We start from the raw sequence: 18,924 nt of genomic DNA on the forward strand, positions 1-18,924 counted from the left end.
AGCTCATGGTCAGTACCTTGATACACAAGAGATAAACCCTTCAATAACTTGTCCTTTGTCAACAGCAAAGGGTACATGTACCAGGACATACAAGAGAGAAACCTGTCAATTTACTGGTTCTTCGGTATTTCCAGCTCTAAACATCAAGATCTTAAACTTCTACATTTGATCAAACATTACCTGCGGGACAGTAGTACCCCTCCCTACACCTTCCTCCTATAGCTGAAGTGGGGTGGGGGGTGGGGGTGTGACTCCTCCCTGCACAGTAGTACCCGTTGCTACAGTTCCCACGAGGTGCTTCCATCCCCTCCACATCGCAATACATCCCAGCAGAGCAGGCCAGACAGGAGGAGTTGGAGCTGCTGTAGTTGCTGGGGTTGTAGGTACCAGGCGGGCAGGGGAACTCGTAGGGCTCCGTTGTGCCGTTCGGGCAGTAGTAACCTGTGGGAAAAGTCGATGAAGATTACTAGACATCCAGGTAGTAAGATATGCAATAAAACAAGCAACTGGATATGATTTTGGAAATGGTCACTGACAGATGTTTCAGATAGCATCGACTATCTTTTGTTGGTAACACTGAAGTGATCTGGGAGAAACTGGTCTTTTACAGCCTTACTATATGAATGCAAAAGGTCTGAAGGCCAATAGGAAACAAGGTACATTTTCTTATCTACTGATTAAAGATAGTTGAAATAACTAAATCTAAATTGACTTTTAACAGACTTTAGACTTGATAGTAAATGCTATCTGAAATGACTCAGAATTTATCCTTCCTGCCGTTTGAACAGTCGTAACCTGTGGGAAAAAAGGGTACATTTGGACACAGATTTGGTGGTGTACGATGTAGGTGAACGGAGTGAGAAACAGGGGAGCAAGAGAGAAACAGGTGCAAGAGAGAAACACGTGCGAGAGAGAGAAACAGGTGCCCAAGAGAAAAACAGGTGCGCGAGAGAAAAACAGGTGCGCAAGAGAGAAACCACTGGAAGAATAGCTGGCAACATAATGTTGTAATAGCTAAAAGTGGATCAGAATAAAGTCAAAGTCAAACAGGTGCGAGAGAGATACAGGTGTGCGAGAGAGAAACAGATGCGCGAGAGAGAAACAGATGCGCAAGAGTGAAACAGATGCGCCAGAGAGAAACAGATGTGCAAGAGAGAAACAGATGCGCGAAAGAGAAACAGATGCGCGAAAGAGAAACAGATGCGCGAAAGAGAAACAGATGCGCAAGAGAGAAACAGATGCGCAAGAGAGAAACAGATGCGCAAGAGAGAAACAGATGCGCAAGAGAGAAACAGATGCGCAAGAGAGAAACAGATGCGCAAGAGAGAAACAGATGCGCAAGAGAGAAACAAATGCGCAAGAGAGAAACAAATGCGCAAGACAGAAACAGATGTGCAAGAGAGAAACAGATGCGCAAGAGAGAAACAGGTGCGCAAGAGAGAAACAGATGCGCGAGAGAGAAACAGATGTGCAAGAGTGAAACAGATGCGCAAGAGAGAAACAGGTGCGCAAAAGAGAAACAGGTGCACAAGAGTGAAACGGATGCGCAAAGAGAAACAGGTGCGCAAGAGTGAAATAGATGCGCAAGAGAGAAAAGATGCGCAAGAGAGAAACAGATGCGCAAGAGAGAAACAGATGCGCAAGAGAGACAGATGCGCGCAAGAGAAACAGATACCTCAGAGAGAAACAGGTGCACAAAAAGTAGGATTTACCAAGAGCTTTTTGGCAAACATTACCAGCCTTACCCGGCATTTACCACTATTGGTAGATACCACTTTTCATGCAGTGGTGTGCTGTTCTCCAGACATTAGAAGCCTTCAGGACACACCTTACACTCCTCTAGTTCATAGCTCTCTAACATTTTCTCCATGTTTATCTCCCCATATTTCTGTGAAGGTGTTGTTAAAAGTGTTCTCACCAGCAGGACATGGAGTGTCCAGGAAGCTGGTACTGTTTTCTGGGCAGAACCCCTCAGGATACACCCTACACTACTCTACTTCTTAACTCTCTAACTTAGATCTCCACATATTTTTCTGTGAGTGTGTTGAATACAAGATGATAAGTGTTGATTAGTGTTACTGTAGTACTAGTCACCAGCAGGACATGGTGTGTTCAGAAAGTGTGTGCTGTTGTCCAGACAGTAGAACCCCTCAGGACAAACGTTACACTTACATTTGTACCTCTCCAACCTAGATCTCCATATACATGTAACGCTAGTTCACCTTTATCCGCAGGGTAACTATAATAATCCGTTGCTTTTAAAAACATTTTATCTTGTCATACCAAGTCGACGGACAGAGGCTTCAAGCTGCAATACTTGCAAAATATGTACAATTTGAAACCATGCATTGTAAGTCGACTTGATATCCCTACGTAGTACCCTGTTCTCAAACAACGGATAAAGGTTACCCGGCGTATAAAGGTGAACTAGCGTTATGTCCACATATCTTTCTGTGAGGATATCAAACACAGGTCTAAGGTAAGGTTGAATACAGGAAACATTGACTACTGTACTCACCAATAGGACATGGTGTGTTCAGGAAGTGTGTGCTGTTCTCCAGACAGTAGAACCCTTCAGGACACACCTTACACTTACATCTGTACCTCTCTAACCTAGATCTCCATAATACATTCTCCACATATCTTTCTATGAAGGTGTACTTTGGTTAGTGTACTCACCAGTAGGACATGGTGTGCCCAGGAAGTGAGTGCTGTTCTCCAGACAGTAGAACCCCTCAGGACACACTGAGCACTCCTCCAGCCCCAGCACACTGCTGTAGGTGCCGGCCTGGCACGGGAGGGGGGCGGCCGTGCCCTCCGGACAGTAGTGACCCAGCGGGCACTGACCTCCGTCTCCTGTAACAGACAGAATCATGAAATGAACGAAAGAGTTTGGCTTTAAGGTATTATGCAGACAGTAATAGTAGTCGTATTTGGGACCATATTCCTGTAACACACCAAGCTGCAGTGTATCATGTAGAACCAGTTTGAAATACTACTCTCCACCTAACATCACAAAACCCACACATAACAGAAAAGGTGGGATCCTTCGTCCTCTACTGTCTCAGAAAAAAGAAGTTGAACCGAACAAGCTAGAAGTTCAAGTTAGCTTTTAGACTAGAGTAGACACATGCTAGGCACTAGGTACGTAGATAGACACATGCTATACTGTTTGTCCGTCCCCTTTCATGTTACATGTACATGTACCTACAATTAGAACTTGGGAAAGAATTTGCAACGAACGAATAAGTAAGTGCCCACGTACCTGTGTGGTAGGTCTGGTCCGGACACAGGCAGCCTGTGGAGTTGTTGGTGGAGTTCCACACCTGGCTGCAGGTGTTCGGGGTGCTGGGGTCCGGACGGTTCACTCCTGACCTGCAGTAGTAACCTAGTGGGGAGGGGGGCACAAACATGAAAGCTTTCACACATAATAATGGAAGGGCCAGTGCTGACGAGAACTTCTTATCCTTTAATACCCTTGCTACTGTGATTCCTGGTTCAGCCCTTCATACATGTCCAGAAATGGGTGAAATGTACGAAGTTTGGATCAGCCTACGTCACAAGTAATTTCCGACAACTTCTAGCTTCCGACAACTTCCGACAACCGCTGTCGGCAAAGTTCGGGAAACGTCGACAATTATCTGTGACGTAGCTACGCTAAGTTCGTACATGGGGCGGACCTAATGTACGATGTACGATGTTCGAAGTTAATATGTTTTCTACTTTGTGGGTTTTGCTAAGTTCGTACATGGGGCGGACCTAATGTACGATGTACGATGTTCGAAGTTAAGATTTTTCTATTTTGTGGGTTATGCTTAGTTCGTACATGGGGCGGACCTAATGTACGATGTACGATGTACGAAGTTAAGATATATTGATTATGCTGTGGGTTATGCTAACTCTGTACGCAGCATTTTATTCTACTTTCACCTGTCGCACATGGTAAATGTAAAACATGTAGAATAACGATGTTTTGTCTGAAAATAATGAAAATGCAACATGTATTGCATTTATCTTTTGTTGAACATTTATTTTTGATAATTTACAAGGTCAGCAGTCCTGCTCTCTCCAGTTTTCTCTCTTCTCGAACATTGTGTACGTACATCAACCCTGCCCCTCTGTACTAAGTTAGACTTTTTAAGTTCGTACATCGTACATCGTACATCAACCCTGCCCCTCTGTACTAAGTTAGATTTTTTAAGTTCGTACATCGTACATCGTACACCAACCCTGCCCCTGTGTACTAAGTTGGGTTTTTTAAGTTCGTACATCGTACATCGTACATCAACCCTGCCCCTCTGTACTAAGTTAGATTTTTTAAGTTCGTACATCGTACATCAACCCTGCCCCTCTGTACTAAGTTAGATTTTTTAAGTTCGTACATCGTACATCGTACATCAACCCTGCCCCTCTGTACTAAGTTAGATTTTTTAAGTTCGTACATCGTACATCGTACATCAACCCTGCCCGTCTGTACTAAGTTAGATTTTTTTAAGTTCGTACATCGTACATCAACCCTTCCCCTATGTACTAAGTTAGATTTTTTAAGTTCGTACATCGTACATCGTACATCGTACACCAACCCTGCCTACCTGTACAAAGTTAGATGACGTCACTTAAAACTTCCGAAGTTTACCGATTACGGTCTATATCTACCTTTAACTTCGTACAAGTTCGTACAAGTTCGTACACACTAACTTCGTACAATTACCCCTTTTCTGGACATACCTCCAGCCCTTCTGGGTGTTACAAGTCTTTTGGAGCTGATGTGTCCTGTATGATTTTCGGCAAAGTCTGTGCCTATTGTGTCACCTTTCACACTAACTACCATTGCCTTTAAGTCGTATTCTAAGTCTGCTGTCATGTTTCATTTATTGACTATTTGAACTTGACTTACCAGCTGAGCAGTTCCCAGCAGGTCTTGTCAGGTGAAGGTCGTCGCAGTACGTGCCTCCATCACAAGCCGTGCACTGGCTGGTATCCCAAAGTCCTCTCTGGTCGCTGTAGGTTCCAGAGGGGCAAGACTGCCAGTCCAATCCTGTCCCTGTGGGGAGGGGGGCAGCGAACAATGACCTCTTAGTACACTAAATCAAGGTCAAATAATTCCTAACGCAAAGATTCATGAATTAAACATTTAATTCTAGATTTTGTTTTTGTCAAGTATCAACCAGAAGAAAATTATGCTTTAGTTGAATCTAATCAATAATTATTAATAAAATTGGTAAAAATCGTTTTTGTCTTTCCCTGACCTTGGGGGCAGAAGTATCCCTGTGGACAGAGGGTGGCGGCCATGGTGGCATTCTCGGGTTGCACAGGCAGGCAGTAGTACCCAGCAGGGCAAGGGTCACAGTCAGCAGCTCCTGGGGTGGGGAGGGGAAGGGTTATCAAACATGTCGTGGATACAGATGAATACACGTCCTTCTATCACGAGGTCAGAGGTCAGCTATAGCAGTGGCACCCACTTTTGGTAGGCTCCTCCGAATTTGCGTATTTCCTTTGTTTCCTTATTCTATTTTGCTTCATATTTCAGTTCAGGGCTCACTTTGTTATTGAGACCTACAGGAGCCAGTCCTACTGGCTTTATACTTATGTTACAGTTATCTTTTGCGTTGCTTTGTTCTGCTTGATTTTAGTTGTCATGGGGAGCCTATCGCAGGGTGGTATGCCATACATGTGTAACGCCTGACACATTGTATCACTCTAGTTTAGGTAACAGACCACAGAAGTTCATTGTACTGACATTTTTTTTGTGATCGCCTGGAAACCCAAGTGCTTTCACCAGAATGAACATTAATCTTAGATTGTACAGAGCGCGTATCGGCTTATTTGGCCCAATTCCTCAGTTATGCTTGTACAAAGACAACAATGTAAGATGGCGGTTCTACCAGGTGTTGCTGATTACCATATGTCTCATCCTTACCTCTAACCAAAATGGCATCCTAACGGCAGCCAATCAGGAAAACGAGCTGAAAACAAATCAGTTAATGCATCATTGGCAAAACGCAAGCCAACAGGTGACAAGCCTGTACCATAAGAATTTACTGACTGAGCAATGTAATGACCAGGTTAACTTGATTTGTCTGGCATTTGACATCCATCCAAACCCTGGACCAATTAGCAGCACCTGTGGTACCTGCAGTAAGAGAGTCACCAACAAACAAAGAGCTATATGCTGTGATACTTGCGATACCTGGTTTCATGCGTCTTGTGTAAACCTGTCAACCGAGGACTATGATTATTTGTCAAACAGTAGCGATCAGTGGGATTGTTTTGGTTGTACCATGCCAAGTGCATCTCGTTCCTTCTTTGAAGACTGTACTAACCTATCAGAACAGTATCAAGCCAATGATAGCATTTTGTCAGATAATCTAGACTATCAGACTGTTTTTGACCAGTTAAAATCAAAAAAGGGTCTCAAAGTAGCACATCTTAATATACGTAGTTTATTACCAAAACTTGATGAGTTAAGAGCCGGCATGATACACAATCCCATTGATGTGCTAGCGCTCACGGAAACCTGGTTGGACGCCAGTATTGACGACAATGAATTGTACATATCCAACTACACGCTTTACAGAAAGGATAGAGACCGTCATGGGGGTGGCGTGGCTTGTTATGTAAATGATCGTCTGCAACATAATTTGATTTCTGAGTTAACCGATTTTAACATAGAAAACGTCTGGGTGGAGATTAAATATTCAATAGGGAAACCTATTGTTATTGGTACAGTATACCGCCCACCGAGCGCAACCACACAATTCTTTGATACCCTTGAACCAGCCATGACCGCCGCCACGGCGCTATCTGATGAGATTTTTGTACTTGGAGATCTGAATTGTGACACTCTTTCTAAAAGTTCGAGTAAAAAAATAGACAACCTTTGTAACTTGTTTCAAGCATCTCAACTCATAGATAAGCCAACACGTATTACTGAAAACTCATCTACCTGCATTGATGTCATTATAACAACTAGTCCGGAGAATGTTACGGACTATGGTGTGTGCTCGACCGGACTCAGTGACCACTCGTTTATCTACGTCACAAGGAAGGTCAGACAACCAAGAGGTACTCCCAGAACAGCCACAGTCCGTTCGTACAGAAACTTCGATGAATCGTCTTTCCAAGAGGAACTGTTTAATGCGCCCTGGAGCAAGGTGGAGGAACACGCTGATGTTAACGGCGCACTGGACTGTTTTCATTCTATACTACATAACATTTGTGATAAACATGCTCCGTGGGTGACCGTACGTATTCGAGGACACGAGCCACCCTGGATGACGCAGGAATATCTGTCGTTGGCCCGTGACCGAGATTACTACTTTCACCGAGCTAAAAAGACAAAACAACCAGGGACTTGGGAGACAGCAAAACGATTGCGCAACAAATGTAACAATATGGCACAATGCCTGAAGAAAACGTACTACCGAAGTGAAATTGAGTCTAAGCAAAATGATAGTAAAGGCCTTTGGTCAACCTTAAAAACACTCTTGCCAGGTCAAACTAAACACGCTGATAAAGTTCCTAAACAAAGTGAAAACAACATTGCAAATGAATTCAATTCATATTTCACTTCCATTGGAGCCAAACTAGCCGCAGCCTTCTCTAGTGTTTATATGGCAACTATAGGGCCTCCTAAGTCTATGTTTAGTTTTGCCGACATACCAACAGAGTTCACACACCAACAATTGCTGAACATCCCTCTTGGCAAGAGCACAGGGGTGGATGGAGTAAGTAGCAGGCTGATCCGCCATGCTGCTCCAGCAATTGCAGCACCACTGACGTACATATACAACCTATCACTCTCCACAGGAACAGTACCCACTGGCTGGAAGAAAGCCAAGGTCACACCGCTATACAAAGATGGGGACAAAACTGACTGCAGTAACTACAGACCTATATCAGTAATTCCATCTTTTATGAAAATATTGGAGAAAGCAATACATACACAAGTCTACAACTTCCTTACCGAGCATAAGATTCTGAATCCTTCACAGTCAGGTTTCAGACCAAAACACTCAACAACAACAACATTAATCAATGTGACAGACACGATCCTAGATAACATGGACAAGGGGCTTTTGACAGGTGCTGTCTTTTTGGACCTGAAAAAGGCCTTCGACACGGTGTCTCATGAAATTCTTCTTGACAAACTACGGATAAATGGCATACAAGACAACGCATTGCTGTGGTTTGAGTCATACCTGTCAAATAGGTGTCAGGTAACAGTTGTAGACGGCACCATAAGTGATTGTCTTGGTATAGCTGAAGGCGTACCACAAGGGTCTGTTCTCGGACCGCTATTGTTTATATTGTACATAAATGATATGCCAAACTACATAAGCCATGGTCAAATAGTACTCTATGCTGATGACACAGCACTGTTTTACGCATCAAAGTCTGTCGCTGATATAAACAGAGCGTTGAATGCAGATCTCTGCAATATTGAGAAGTGGTTGGATGCAAACAGGCTAACTCTCAATGTCCGTAAATGCAAGTCTATGCTTTTTGGCACTATAAGAAGGCTGCGTCTAGAAACAGAAGAACTAAATCTTACCCTTTCTGGTACTTATTTGGAAGTTGTTGCATGTTTTAAATATCTAGGTGTTTGGTTTGATTCCTGTCTTACATGGAGTATACACATTAACAAACTATGCAGTACGGTGTCCTCTAGGTTGGGAGTGTTAAGACGTTTAGTACCCATTTTACCACCTAAGACACTTTCCATGCTGTTTAACTGTATGATTCTTCCTAAGATTGATTATTGTGATACTGTATGGGGCAACTGCGGAAAATCTCTCTCTGACAATCTCCAGAAACTCCAAAACCGTGCAGCACGGCTTGTGTTCGGTCTGTCACGTAGATCACATGTAGATAATGACCATCTGTCTACATTAGGTTGGAAATCTCTGGCATCTCGTAGGAAAATGCACCTCCTGCAAACCGTCTTCAAGTCAATCCATCGGCAGTTACCAGAATACTTACAAATATTTAACAGAACATCTCACACATACGCAACAAGGCTTAATTCAAACCTATCACTACAACTACCGAAAGTCAGACTTGAATCTGGCCGTAGAAAATTCGAATACAGGGGTGCATTTTCATGGAACGAGTTGCCGCCAACGGTTAAAGTGGCCAGTTCTGCACTGTCGTTCAAGAAACTGATAAGAAACGGTAATCACTGCTGACCCCTGACCTCCTGACCCGGCACTAACTTCGATTAATGAGTTATGATTTTGATTTATGTTTATGTATATATTGTTACTTTGATTTGTTCATTTGATTTGTATCTTATTTCTTGTTATGCTATTTTGTGTACAGGGCACAACTGAAAAGCAGAACGCATAGTACTGAGTTGTCCACCCTGTCTAAATAAAACAGAAATAAATAAATAAATAAATCACTCTGATCGGTACTATTTTGCATCAATTTTCTTCAAATAGTTCTTTTAACATATAGAAAAAAGGAAAACTTAAAGGTGATGTAATACAGTAAGTTAATGATCATAGTAGACTCAATTTGAAGCTATTTGGCAATCAGCACTTTTATTTTTCCAGAATCAGATTTAACTTCTGGCCCCAAAAAGAAAAAGTGCAACATGCAATCAGTACAGCTTTCCTTTTCTGTCTCTCACCTGGGTAGAAAACACACCTGACGGGTGCCTCTCTCACCTGCATAGTTGTGAAAGTGAAAACATACCTGACAGGTGTCTCTCACCTGGGTTATTTCAAATTGTGAAAGTGAAAACACACCTGACAGCTGTCAGTCTCACCTGAGTAGTTAGCGAAGGTGCCGCTGGGGCAGGACAGGTAGGTCTGGCTGCCGTTGGGACAGTGGACCCCCTCGTGACAGATGGTGGCGGGGGGGTTGGGGACGACGTCCCCCCCTGGGCAGTAGTACCCTCCCCAACACTGCTCCGTCACCTGGGTCATCCCTGTCTCAGGACAGTAGAATCCACCTGGGGAGGGGGGCAAAAGTACAAAATGTAAGATGTAGGTTATAGTCTTTCAACAATTATCTGTATCTGAGCTGAACGGGTATAACTGCCCTTCAGTGTAACATACAAGCTTCTGTGTGTCAGATAGTATTCTGTATCACTGTAAGTTACACACTAGCTTTTGCAACTGGTTATAGAAATTATCTGTATCTGTTTAGCAGGTTTCAGTGTAACACACCAGCTTCTGTATCATTCTGTGCAGCCAGTATTGCCAATGCTATCCTTTCAACATCTAAAGCTGCAATTAGCATTGTGTAGCTTTATTATGTGGCACCAAGTTCCACTCTACAATGATCGTAAGGATAACTACAACTTGACCGCCTCCATCCTGGCATGAATGTTTTATGCATGGCCAATTAAGGTACATTTGTAACATTTTCCGCTGTTCAAGCCGACATTTTCCAGTGATTCCCACCTGGACATTGTGTGCAGTTGTCCTGATGGCTGAGCTCCGGAGTGTTGGACCACGAGCCCGCGGCACACGGGGTTGGGTGAGAACTGCCCTGGGGACAGAAGTGACCCGCGGTGCAGCGGGCAAAAGTTGCAACGTCAGCTCCGCCCTCGCAATAGAAACCTGCGGGCAGAATGAGAACGTTGCCACATTTCTCCAAAATAAGACAAAATACATGTAAATTTTCCTTTCAAACAGACCAGCAGTGACTTGCAACATGAAAAGAGCTTTATGAGTTATTGTACAACAGCTTTGGAACAAAACTAGTATTTTCTCATTCTAAAAACATGATCATAAATGCTTTACCCTCTGAGTGACGTTAAACAGCTAAAACAATTAACAACAGATGAGGAGGCAGTGAGGCTCTAAGAAAAGATTTTAAGCATTCTCGCCAGCATCACCCTCATGGTAAATTTTATAGATGTTTGGCACCCCAATCTGAAGTGGTTATGGACTAATGAGTAGCAGATAGATTTTTGAAACATAATGTTTTTCCTTCTGAATGCAGTTCGTATATCTTGCCTGACCCATACAATTCCCGGAGAGTTAAAACATAACATATAAATCAAGAAGCTACAGTAAAGCCCGGGTCACTGTCAGAAACAAACTGTAGTATTCTCACCAGCATCACATTCCGGCCCTGGCTGTAACACCTATTAGTGTCTTAGTTCAACAAAAACTTTTCAATTTAGCCTAGTTTAAAATCATTGTCTTTTGTGCATTTAGCCTGTAGCCATAAATATGCAATAAAGTTATCATCATTATTTAAAAAACAACTACTTTCGTATCCTTACCTGCATCACACTCCGGTCCTGGCTGGTCCATTCCCCAGGTTGGGCAGTACCGCTCTGCCGTGCAGTTCAGACAGTCCGTAACGTCCGTTCTGGTCACGTTCGGGTTATACGTACCGGGCGGACACGCTAGCGGAGACGCGGTCCCCGCTGGACAGTAGTGACCCACCGGGCACTCGTCTGCATCAGTGCCGAACGTGGGCGTGGAAGAGTTCGACCCCACCTTGCAGAAGTAGCCGGGACTGCAGGGTGCAGTGGGCTGGGTAAGGCCCTCGGTATCGCAGTAATGGCCGCCGCTGCAGGGCTGGCAGTCGTCGACTCGCTCGCGGTGTGTCAGGTTACCGAAGGTTCCCCGCGGACAGGGGAACTCGTTTGCGAAACGGGTGCCGTTGGGACAGTAGTAGCCTAGACATGGACACAAAGTTCAAAATTGAATTCTTTTACCTAATAATGTGGATGATAAAATGTTTTTATGCACTAATATAGTTTTCCACCGTGCTGGGCACAGAGTTGGAGTGAATGTCATATTTTCTCAAGAGTGAGATTTGCTCAGTCACTCACTCTTATTTCCTAACACACTCATTCATTCAAACACCCACACAATCACTCACTCTTGGTCAAACACTGATTCACATAGCACACACACACACACACACACACACACACACACACAAACAAATACACAGTGTCACACACTCACACTCACTCACTCACACACACACTCATGCACACACTCACTCACACACTCATTCACACACTCACTCACACACTCACTTGCACACTCACGCACACACACACACACACACACACACGCACAAATGCACCCACTCACCCTCAGGACAATCTGAGTTGTTGTACAGCACGACCGGCTCCTTGACGTTATCACAGTAGTACCCAGCAGGGCAGTCCTCACACTCACTCAAACACCCACAGACATTCACACACACCGAACACACACACACACACACACACACACACACACACACATGCATCCACTCACCTTCAGGACAAGCTGAGCTGTTGTACAGCACCACCGGCTCCTTGACGTTATCACAGTAGTACCCAGCAGGGCACTCCTTGCAGCTCCACTGCCCCTCCTGGTCCTGGTACTGTCCCGATGGACAGCGGGTTGGCTGGACACTGCCAGTTGGGCAGTAGTGGCCTGGCAAAGGAGAAAATGTAAACAATGAAACAAAAAAGGTACAGAATTCCTGGCAACTTTGACCTACAGCCCATTGGTCCTGGTACTGTACATGTCCAGATGGACAGCGGGTCGGCTGGACGATGCCAGTAATGACCTGGCAAAGGGAAAGTGTAAGCAATGAAATAACGATGGACAGGTACAGACTCCCTGGCACATTCGACCTACAGCCCACTGGTCCTGTCCTGATGGACAGCAAGTAGGCATGACACTGCCGGATGGACAGTTATGGCCTGGCAATGGGGAAGGTGTAAACAATGAAAGTTCAGACCTCCAGGAACTTCTGACCTAAAATAACTGGCAGTGCATGCTTTGTTACATGGTCTGATGGCATTTATTGATGGTAAAGGATGATCTGGCATGAACTATCCTAAGGTGGCATTGCCCATAAATGCATCATTCTAGTCTAAGAGATACAAAATTATACATAGGTAAATTAAAATGCAAAGCAACATGTCCGCAATTTGTCACATAATGTTTATTAAGCTTTTGGGTTGCATATACTGATCTTCCCAAATTATACCATAAGCTATGGTGCCCTAGGGCACATCACTAATGCATTTTCAAACAGTCTCAAGTCTAAATGCTGATTTGCCTTGCTGTAGTTTAACAAATACATGCAGATGGGACTCTTGCACAATTGTAGTGGCAGAACACAGTGGATGATGATAATGCAGGTGAGTTTGTCCACATACCTAGGGTACAGTTGAACTCCTGCGGCGTGGGCACCTCCTGACCCCCGGGGCAGTAGTACCCCTGGGCGCAGGGGGCGGTGGGCTCGGCCAGGCCGTTCTCCTGGCAGTACATGCCAGCCGTACAGGTCTGACAGTCCGACAGGTCGTCGTTCCCAGTGCTGTTGAGGAAGTACCCAGGGGGGCAGAGCCGGGGGGTGGGGGAGGCGGGCGGACAGTACGCTCCCTGGGGGCAGATGTCACCTGGAGGAACACAAAAAAATATGTGTAAACTGGTAAAAAATAAAAATAAAGAGCTCAAGAAGAAATCCTGTAATCACTCCATAGGGGGAAATGCTAGCTAGAGAAAAAAACTGGAAAAAAAATGCTAGAATTTCTGAGACAAAAAATTACGATTTTCCAATATTTGAATACTTAGTTCTGAGAAAAACCTGTCAAAAAATAAAACAATCCAAGAATTTCTCATTAAGTAAACGGCCAACCAAAAGTGCTATAATTTACATGAATTGCAATCAATCATTTGACAGTTTTCCTGAATGTTTTGAACTGTATCTTTTTGATGCTCAGTATTTGACTCAGTCCGTACTAGATCCACTGACAGTATCAAAAGTGTGGGAAGTGTTTTACCTGTGACGTTGCCATCTTGTGGGTTGGACATCACGGCCGTGGACGTACAGTAGAAACCTGGACAAAAATATCACAAGCCAGATAAACATAATATCTTTAAACTGTCTAAGTGTATATCATAAACTTAATTCATCTGATATATGCAATCTTTTTTAAACATGAGCGCTTAATGTATCAAAATATAGTAAGAGTAGACGTCTTTCAAATCTGAAGAAAATTGGTGTCCTCCTTGCCCCCTCAGAGACAGCAAGGTAGGTAGGTTTATAATTTATAATTTTTTATTTATTTATAACATATATGCAGTTAATAAGTTTTCTTAAAGAAGCTACTTAAGAAATGTCTTAGTGAGGAGGAAGAAGCTCTGTATCTCACCTGGATCACATTCCCCAGACGTCTGGTTCAGGCCGTCCACAGCGCAGAAGTAGCCTGGGTCGCAGGCCTTGGGGAAGGACGCTCCCTCGGGGCAGTAGTATCCGGCCTGGCACCTGTCTCCGCCCGTCCCGCTGGGGGTGGCTGTGGTGGAGGCTACGGAGCAGTAGTAGCCTGGGTCGCACAGGCCACTTGGGCTGGATAATCCACTGGTCTCACAGTAGGATCCACCTAAAGGGGAGGGGGGAGGTACATTTGTAAGCGTAACAACGCCTGAGCAGTAGTAGCCTGGGTCGCACAGGTCGCTGGGCGCAGACAAGCCACTGGTGTCACATTAGGAACCGCCTAAAGGGGGGGAAGTAGGGTTATCATTAACCTGTAGTACCCAGGCTATGGAGCAGTGGTAGCCTGGGTTGCACAGGACAGTAACAGTTTGAGTTTACACCAAAAACAAGACAATTTCAGTACAAGTGTACAGCAAAAACAGGACATTTCAGTACAAGTCTACAACAAAAACAAGCCAGTTTCAGTACAAGTTTACATTAAAAAAAACAGGCCAGTTTCAGTACAAGTTCACAACAAAAACAGGACCGTTTCAGTACAAGTTCACAATAAAAACAGGACAATTTCAACAACAACAAGTTTACATCAAAAACAGGCCAGTTTCAGCACAAGTGTACAACAAAAACAGGGCATTTTCAGTACAAGTTAACAACAAAAACAGGACAATTTCAGTACACGTTTACACCAAAAACAGGCCAGTTTCGGTACAATTTCACAACAAAAACAGGACAGTACCTGGACAGGAGACGCAGTCTGCCGGGTCGTAGCTGCCGGTCTGGTTGTTGAAGGTTCCAGGACTGCAGGGGTTGTCGTTCCCCTGCTGCGTGCCGGCCGGGCAGTAGTGGCCGGAGGGGCAAGGGTTGTCTGCGTAGTCCACGGTGGCGTTCGGACAGAAGTAACCTACAGGGATGTCATGGATATATTAAACGCGTTGATATCAATATAAGTCTGTCACACTCCAGAAACCACTAGTACATTATGAATACAACAATCTACAACAATGCATTCCCTCTCAGCGACATCACATTTACCAAACTATTCAGTCAGTAAGTCGAGGACATCAGACGTCTACTCGGGAAGCATGCTGGACCCTCCTTCTCCACTCCTCCTATCTTCCATCCACTATGTTAATAGTTTTGCACAAATTTCAAAGATCACAGTTCTTCTTCAAACACAACCTTTGCTGGCTTTGTATCCACTATGTTAGCATTGCCATGGAGTCATTTCCATTTAGATTAAAGAGCGTTAGAAATTATGACTACCATACACAGGCTAGGTTTGAAACATCAGGAAAATTCTGCAGCTCTGTCAAGTACATGACTTGTATATGTAAGACTTAATGTACTCAAACAGCAGAGCATGCTTCCCAAGTTACTTGTAAAACAAACTGGGATCAAATCTCGACCTTCTGGTGCAGAAGCAGGGACACTGGCCCGATTCACAGGCCAGCATGCTAGAAATGTTGAAAAGTCGTAAGAATGAGTACAACATCTCAATTCTCCCTCACCTTGTTCACATGTGAGGCACTCTGCCATGCCAGTGCTGGGGGCGTATGTGCCCGGGGCGCAGGGGTTGGGGTAGTCAGTCCCGTTGGGGCAGTAGTGTCCCTGGGGACAGATCCCGCCATAACCCGTCATGGCACCGTCGTGGTACGGACAGTCGGAACTGTTGGACGCCGAGGTGATGTTGTCTCCATCAGGATTGGCTCTGTCCACCCCGTACACACAGTAGTGACCAGCAGCACACAGACCTGGGGAGGGGGCGATGGTGGGGTTAACAAGCAGCAGTTCATTATGCACCAACGAAGATTCTGGTTGGGTAGCAGTGTCTATCAATACTGGTAACATATAGTCTAGAATAATGTCCTTAGTCTTGTTTCTTCGTGGAAGCTGTCACACTTTTTTCATTATGTTCTTTCTGTACTTTTCTACATCATTTTTTTTGCTAAATACATGTACAGACTAACAAAGACAAGGTTCCAATCAACTCCAGTTGGGAGAATTTGTTCTAACTTATGTTATCTTAAACTTTTACTTGTCATCATCATCATCATCATCATCATCATCATCGGTCGGCTGTGGCGCAGGCGACTGTAAGTTTCTTCCAAGACCTTCTGTCGGCAGCTAGATGACGAATTTGCTTTGCGGTGATCTGGTCATTGTAATCTCCTAGGAGCTGTTGAATGTACTTTAAGTAGGAGGTAGCTTGGCGTCCTCGTCTGGGTTTCCCATCCGTTGGTACATAGAGTGCATAGGTGTTAACAGGTTCATCCTCGGGCATGCGCAGGACATGACCCAGAAAGTTCAACTGCCTCGAGCGTACATGTTCAATCAACGGCTTTGTTTTGGTTAGTTCATAAATCTTGGAGTTAGGTACCCGGTCGAGCCTTTTGATGTTCAGCATGATGCGAAAGCAAAAAGTAGCAAAGGAGTTAATTCTTTTCTCCATATCTTGTATGTGTCTTGTATGTAAAATAAAGCTGGAAAAAAATGAATATGCAAGCAGGCTGAGATGTTCCTCATCACAGAACCTCACAACCTACATTGTATATTGGTGTCTGTACTGCAGCCTTCATCAAGTTGGAATGACCAATCACTTTTGAACTATTGAGAGACCAAAGCTATTGAACAGTACCCATACCTGCAGGCAGGCTGAGATGTTCCTCGTCACAGTACCTCCCAGCGTCGCACGGCTTGCACTGCTCCACGGCGTACAGACCCTGCTGATCGCTGTACGTGCCCCGCGGGCAGGCGCGCAGGTCGGAGCCCGTGCCCTCCGGACAGTAGTAGCCTGCGGGACAGATCATCTGCACACCCTGCGCCTCGCAGAAGAACCCGGCCTCGCAGTTGTAGCACATCACCGCATGGGTGTGGTTCACCTGGGGGGAGGGTCATAATTATTAAACAATTTATCAATGAAATAGAATCAACATGTGAATGTTGATTTTGCTCCACATCCCCTGACTATCATCAGCCCAAGAAATGATATCCACTGCTTTGTAATGTTGTTGTCTTTCTCTGCAACTGAACAGACAGCGAGGTACGCAAACCAATGATGACATCTTCGAGTCAACGAGGAAACCGTCATTGTCTATAACCATTCATGTATACCTAATCCACCTCAGTGGGGCAATTAGTGCTTAATAATAAGTTTGAATGATGTAGCTTCATACCCCAGCTTTAATCGATATTATCATCATAAAAACAGTCAGTGTGCAAGGTAAACACAACCAATGGTGCAAGAACTTAGGCGAGTCCCCTTGTCCAGGAACAATTCTAGAGCATAGCAAAGATATGTTAGTCATAAAACTAAAGGAAACAGACTTACATGGCTGTTGTTCCTGCATGGTAGAGGCAGAGACGCGCCGCCCGGGCAGTAGTGGCCGATGGGACAGTACGTGTCGTTAGGCTCGCGGTGTACAGTTCCCTCCGGACAGTAGTAGCCTGGACACAAGTTTGTAAAATTGATCAACATGAAGATCTAGCAAAACTGGAAGGCACAATTTAAGTGGCTTAGCTGCAGTGTACACTTTATTTTCCAAGTTGTATGCACTGTAAGTTTTGTTTATTACTAATTACCCTGAAAGCAAATGCACAAGCTTAAGTTGGTTATTGAATGAACTCTTTTATGACAATCACTGTCACTGATATGTTAACTGTTTGGAGACTTCCATTTTGTAATACTCCAGGAATTACAGGCAGGCAGTGAAATTTGTATCAAATATATCTACAATGTAACTGAGTATAGACATTTTTTACTCAGCTTTATTCCACCAATGATTCAGTGACCATCTGTCACATTTCTGACTGGTTCACATCGTAGATTGTACATTGTAGCAGTATATGTCGCTGCTTACAGTTACAGAATGTGGTCTTTATTCAGAGACGTACCAACCTGATGAAACTATTCATGGATACAAGTTACTTTTGATTCTTGACTAAAACTTCTCACCTTCTCCACAATCTCCTGTTGGCTCAGTAAGACCGTCCGTTTCGCAGTACTGGCCCGGGGGGCACAGGTAACACTCCCCGGCGGACTTCAGGTGCGTCTCGTTGGAAAATGTACCTGACAAACACAAACCAAGTAGTGTGAGCTAAAAACAGGCTGGGAGGTTCTCATGAATCATTTATCATCTTCTATTACTTGGCCAAATCCCCGACCCAAGAGCTACTTATTATAATAAGAACATTTAGCACAGGCAGTGCAGCAGGAAAAACTCGCTTGCAGGGTGAATGTGCAGCATGTAAGTAGTATTCAGACAAAGGAAAATTTCAGAGTGAGTTTTGACTAACAGCAAGAACAGAGGGTTTCTTAATTCATGATTTTTCTACAACATGCTGTTGTAAACAATAGCCTGGCATAAAGACCATTACTAGGCTATAAGGCTGTATACTACATGTATTATAGTGCTCCAATTCAGTGACAAATCAATAATTCACAGATTTAAAGTGTTCTTGCTTCTAAGAAGTTAGTAGTGATTTTATCTCATGTGAAAATCCTTACCCCTTGGGCATAGTTCAGGTGTGTGCGTGCCGTTGGGACAGAAGCGCCCCTGGGGACAGGGGATCCAGTCTGGGTCTGGGGAGCCCTCGGGACAGTAGAACCCCGCCCAGCACTCCCCACTGGGAGCCGTCATGTTGTACTCTCCACAGTACATCCCTATGGAAACAATGGGTAAACAACAACAGGTAAACAACAACAGATAAACAAAAACCCTGCCCAACACTCCCCAC

General features: G+C 44.3%; 1 protein-coding gene across 1 annotated transcript in view; it reads right to left on the minus strand.

Moving 5' to 3' along the window:
• The window catches only part of LOC118417398, a 162,503-nt gene that overhangs the window by 101,496 nt on the left and 42,083 nt on the right, over positions 1 to 18,924 (minus strand). The window contains exons 48-66 of the mRNA XM_035822954.1: positions 18,695 to 18,850; positions 18,143 to 18,256; positions 17,519 to 17,634; positions 16,832 to 17,069; positions 15,699 to 15,941; positions 14,927 to 15,091; positions 14,132 to 14,359; positions 13,760 to 13,816; positions 13,136 to 13,375; positions 12,240 to 12,401; positions 11,243 to 11,644; positions 10,413 to 10,571; positions 9,773 to 9,958; positions 5,250 to 5,360; positions 4,898 to 5,044; positions 3,266 to 3,388; positions 2,680 to 2,856; positions 181 to 441; positions 1 to 16 (exon numbers count right to left, since the gene is read on the minus strand). Of these exons, the coding sequence (XP_035678847.1) occupies positions 1 to 16; positions 181 to 441; positions 2,680 to 2,856; positions 3,266 to 3,388; positions 4,898 to 5,044; positions 5,250 to 5,360; positions 9,773 to 9,958; positions 10,413 to 10,571; positions 11,243 to 11,644; positions 12,240 to 12,401; positions 13,136 to 13,375; positions 13,760 to 13,816; positions 14,132 to 14,359; positions 14,927 to 15,091; positions 15,699 to 15,941; positions 16,832 to 17,069; positions 17,519 to 17,634; positions 18,143 to 18,256; positions 18,695 to 18,850 (3,301 nt within the window). The remainder of the gene's footprint in view (positions 17 to 180; positions 442 to 2,679; positions 2,857 to 3,265; positions 3,389 to 4,897; positions 5,045 to 5,249; positions 5,361 to 9,772; positions 9,959 to 10,412; positions 10,572 to 11,242; positions 11,645 to 12,239; positions 12,402 to 13,135; positions 13,376 to 13,759; positions 13,817 to 14,131; positions 14,360 to 14,926; positions 15,092 to 15,698; positions 15,942 to 16,831; positions 17,070 to 17,518; positions 17,635 to 18,142; positions 18,257 to 18,694; positions 18,851 to 18,924) is intronic.

Source organism: Branchiostoma floridae, chromosome 6 (assembly GCF_000003815.2).
Source record: "Branchiostoma floridae strain S238N-H82 chromosome 6, Bfl_VNyyK, whole genome shotgun sequence".
Lineage (NCBI taxonomy): Eukaryota > Metazoa > Chordata > Leptocardii > Amphioxiformes > Branchiostomatidae > Branchiostoma > Branchiostoma floridae.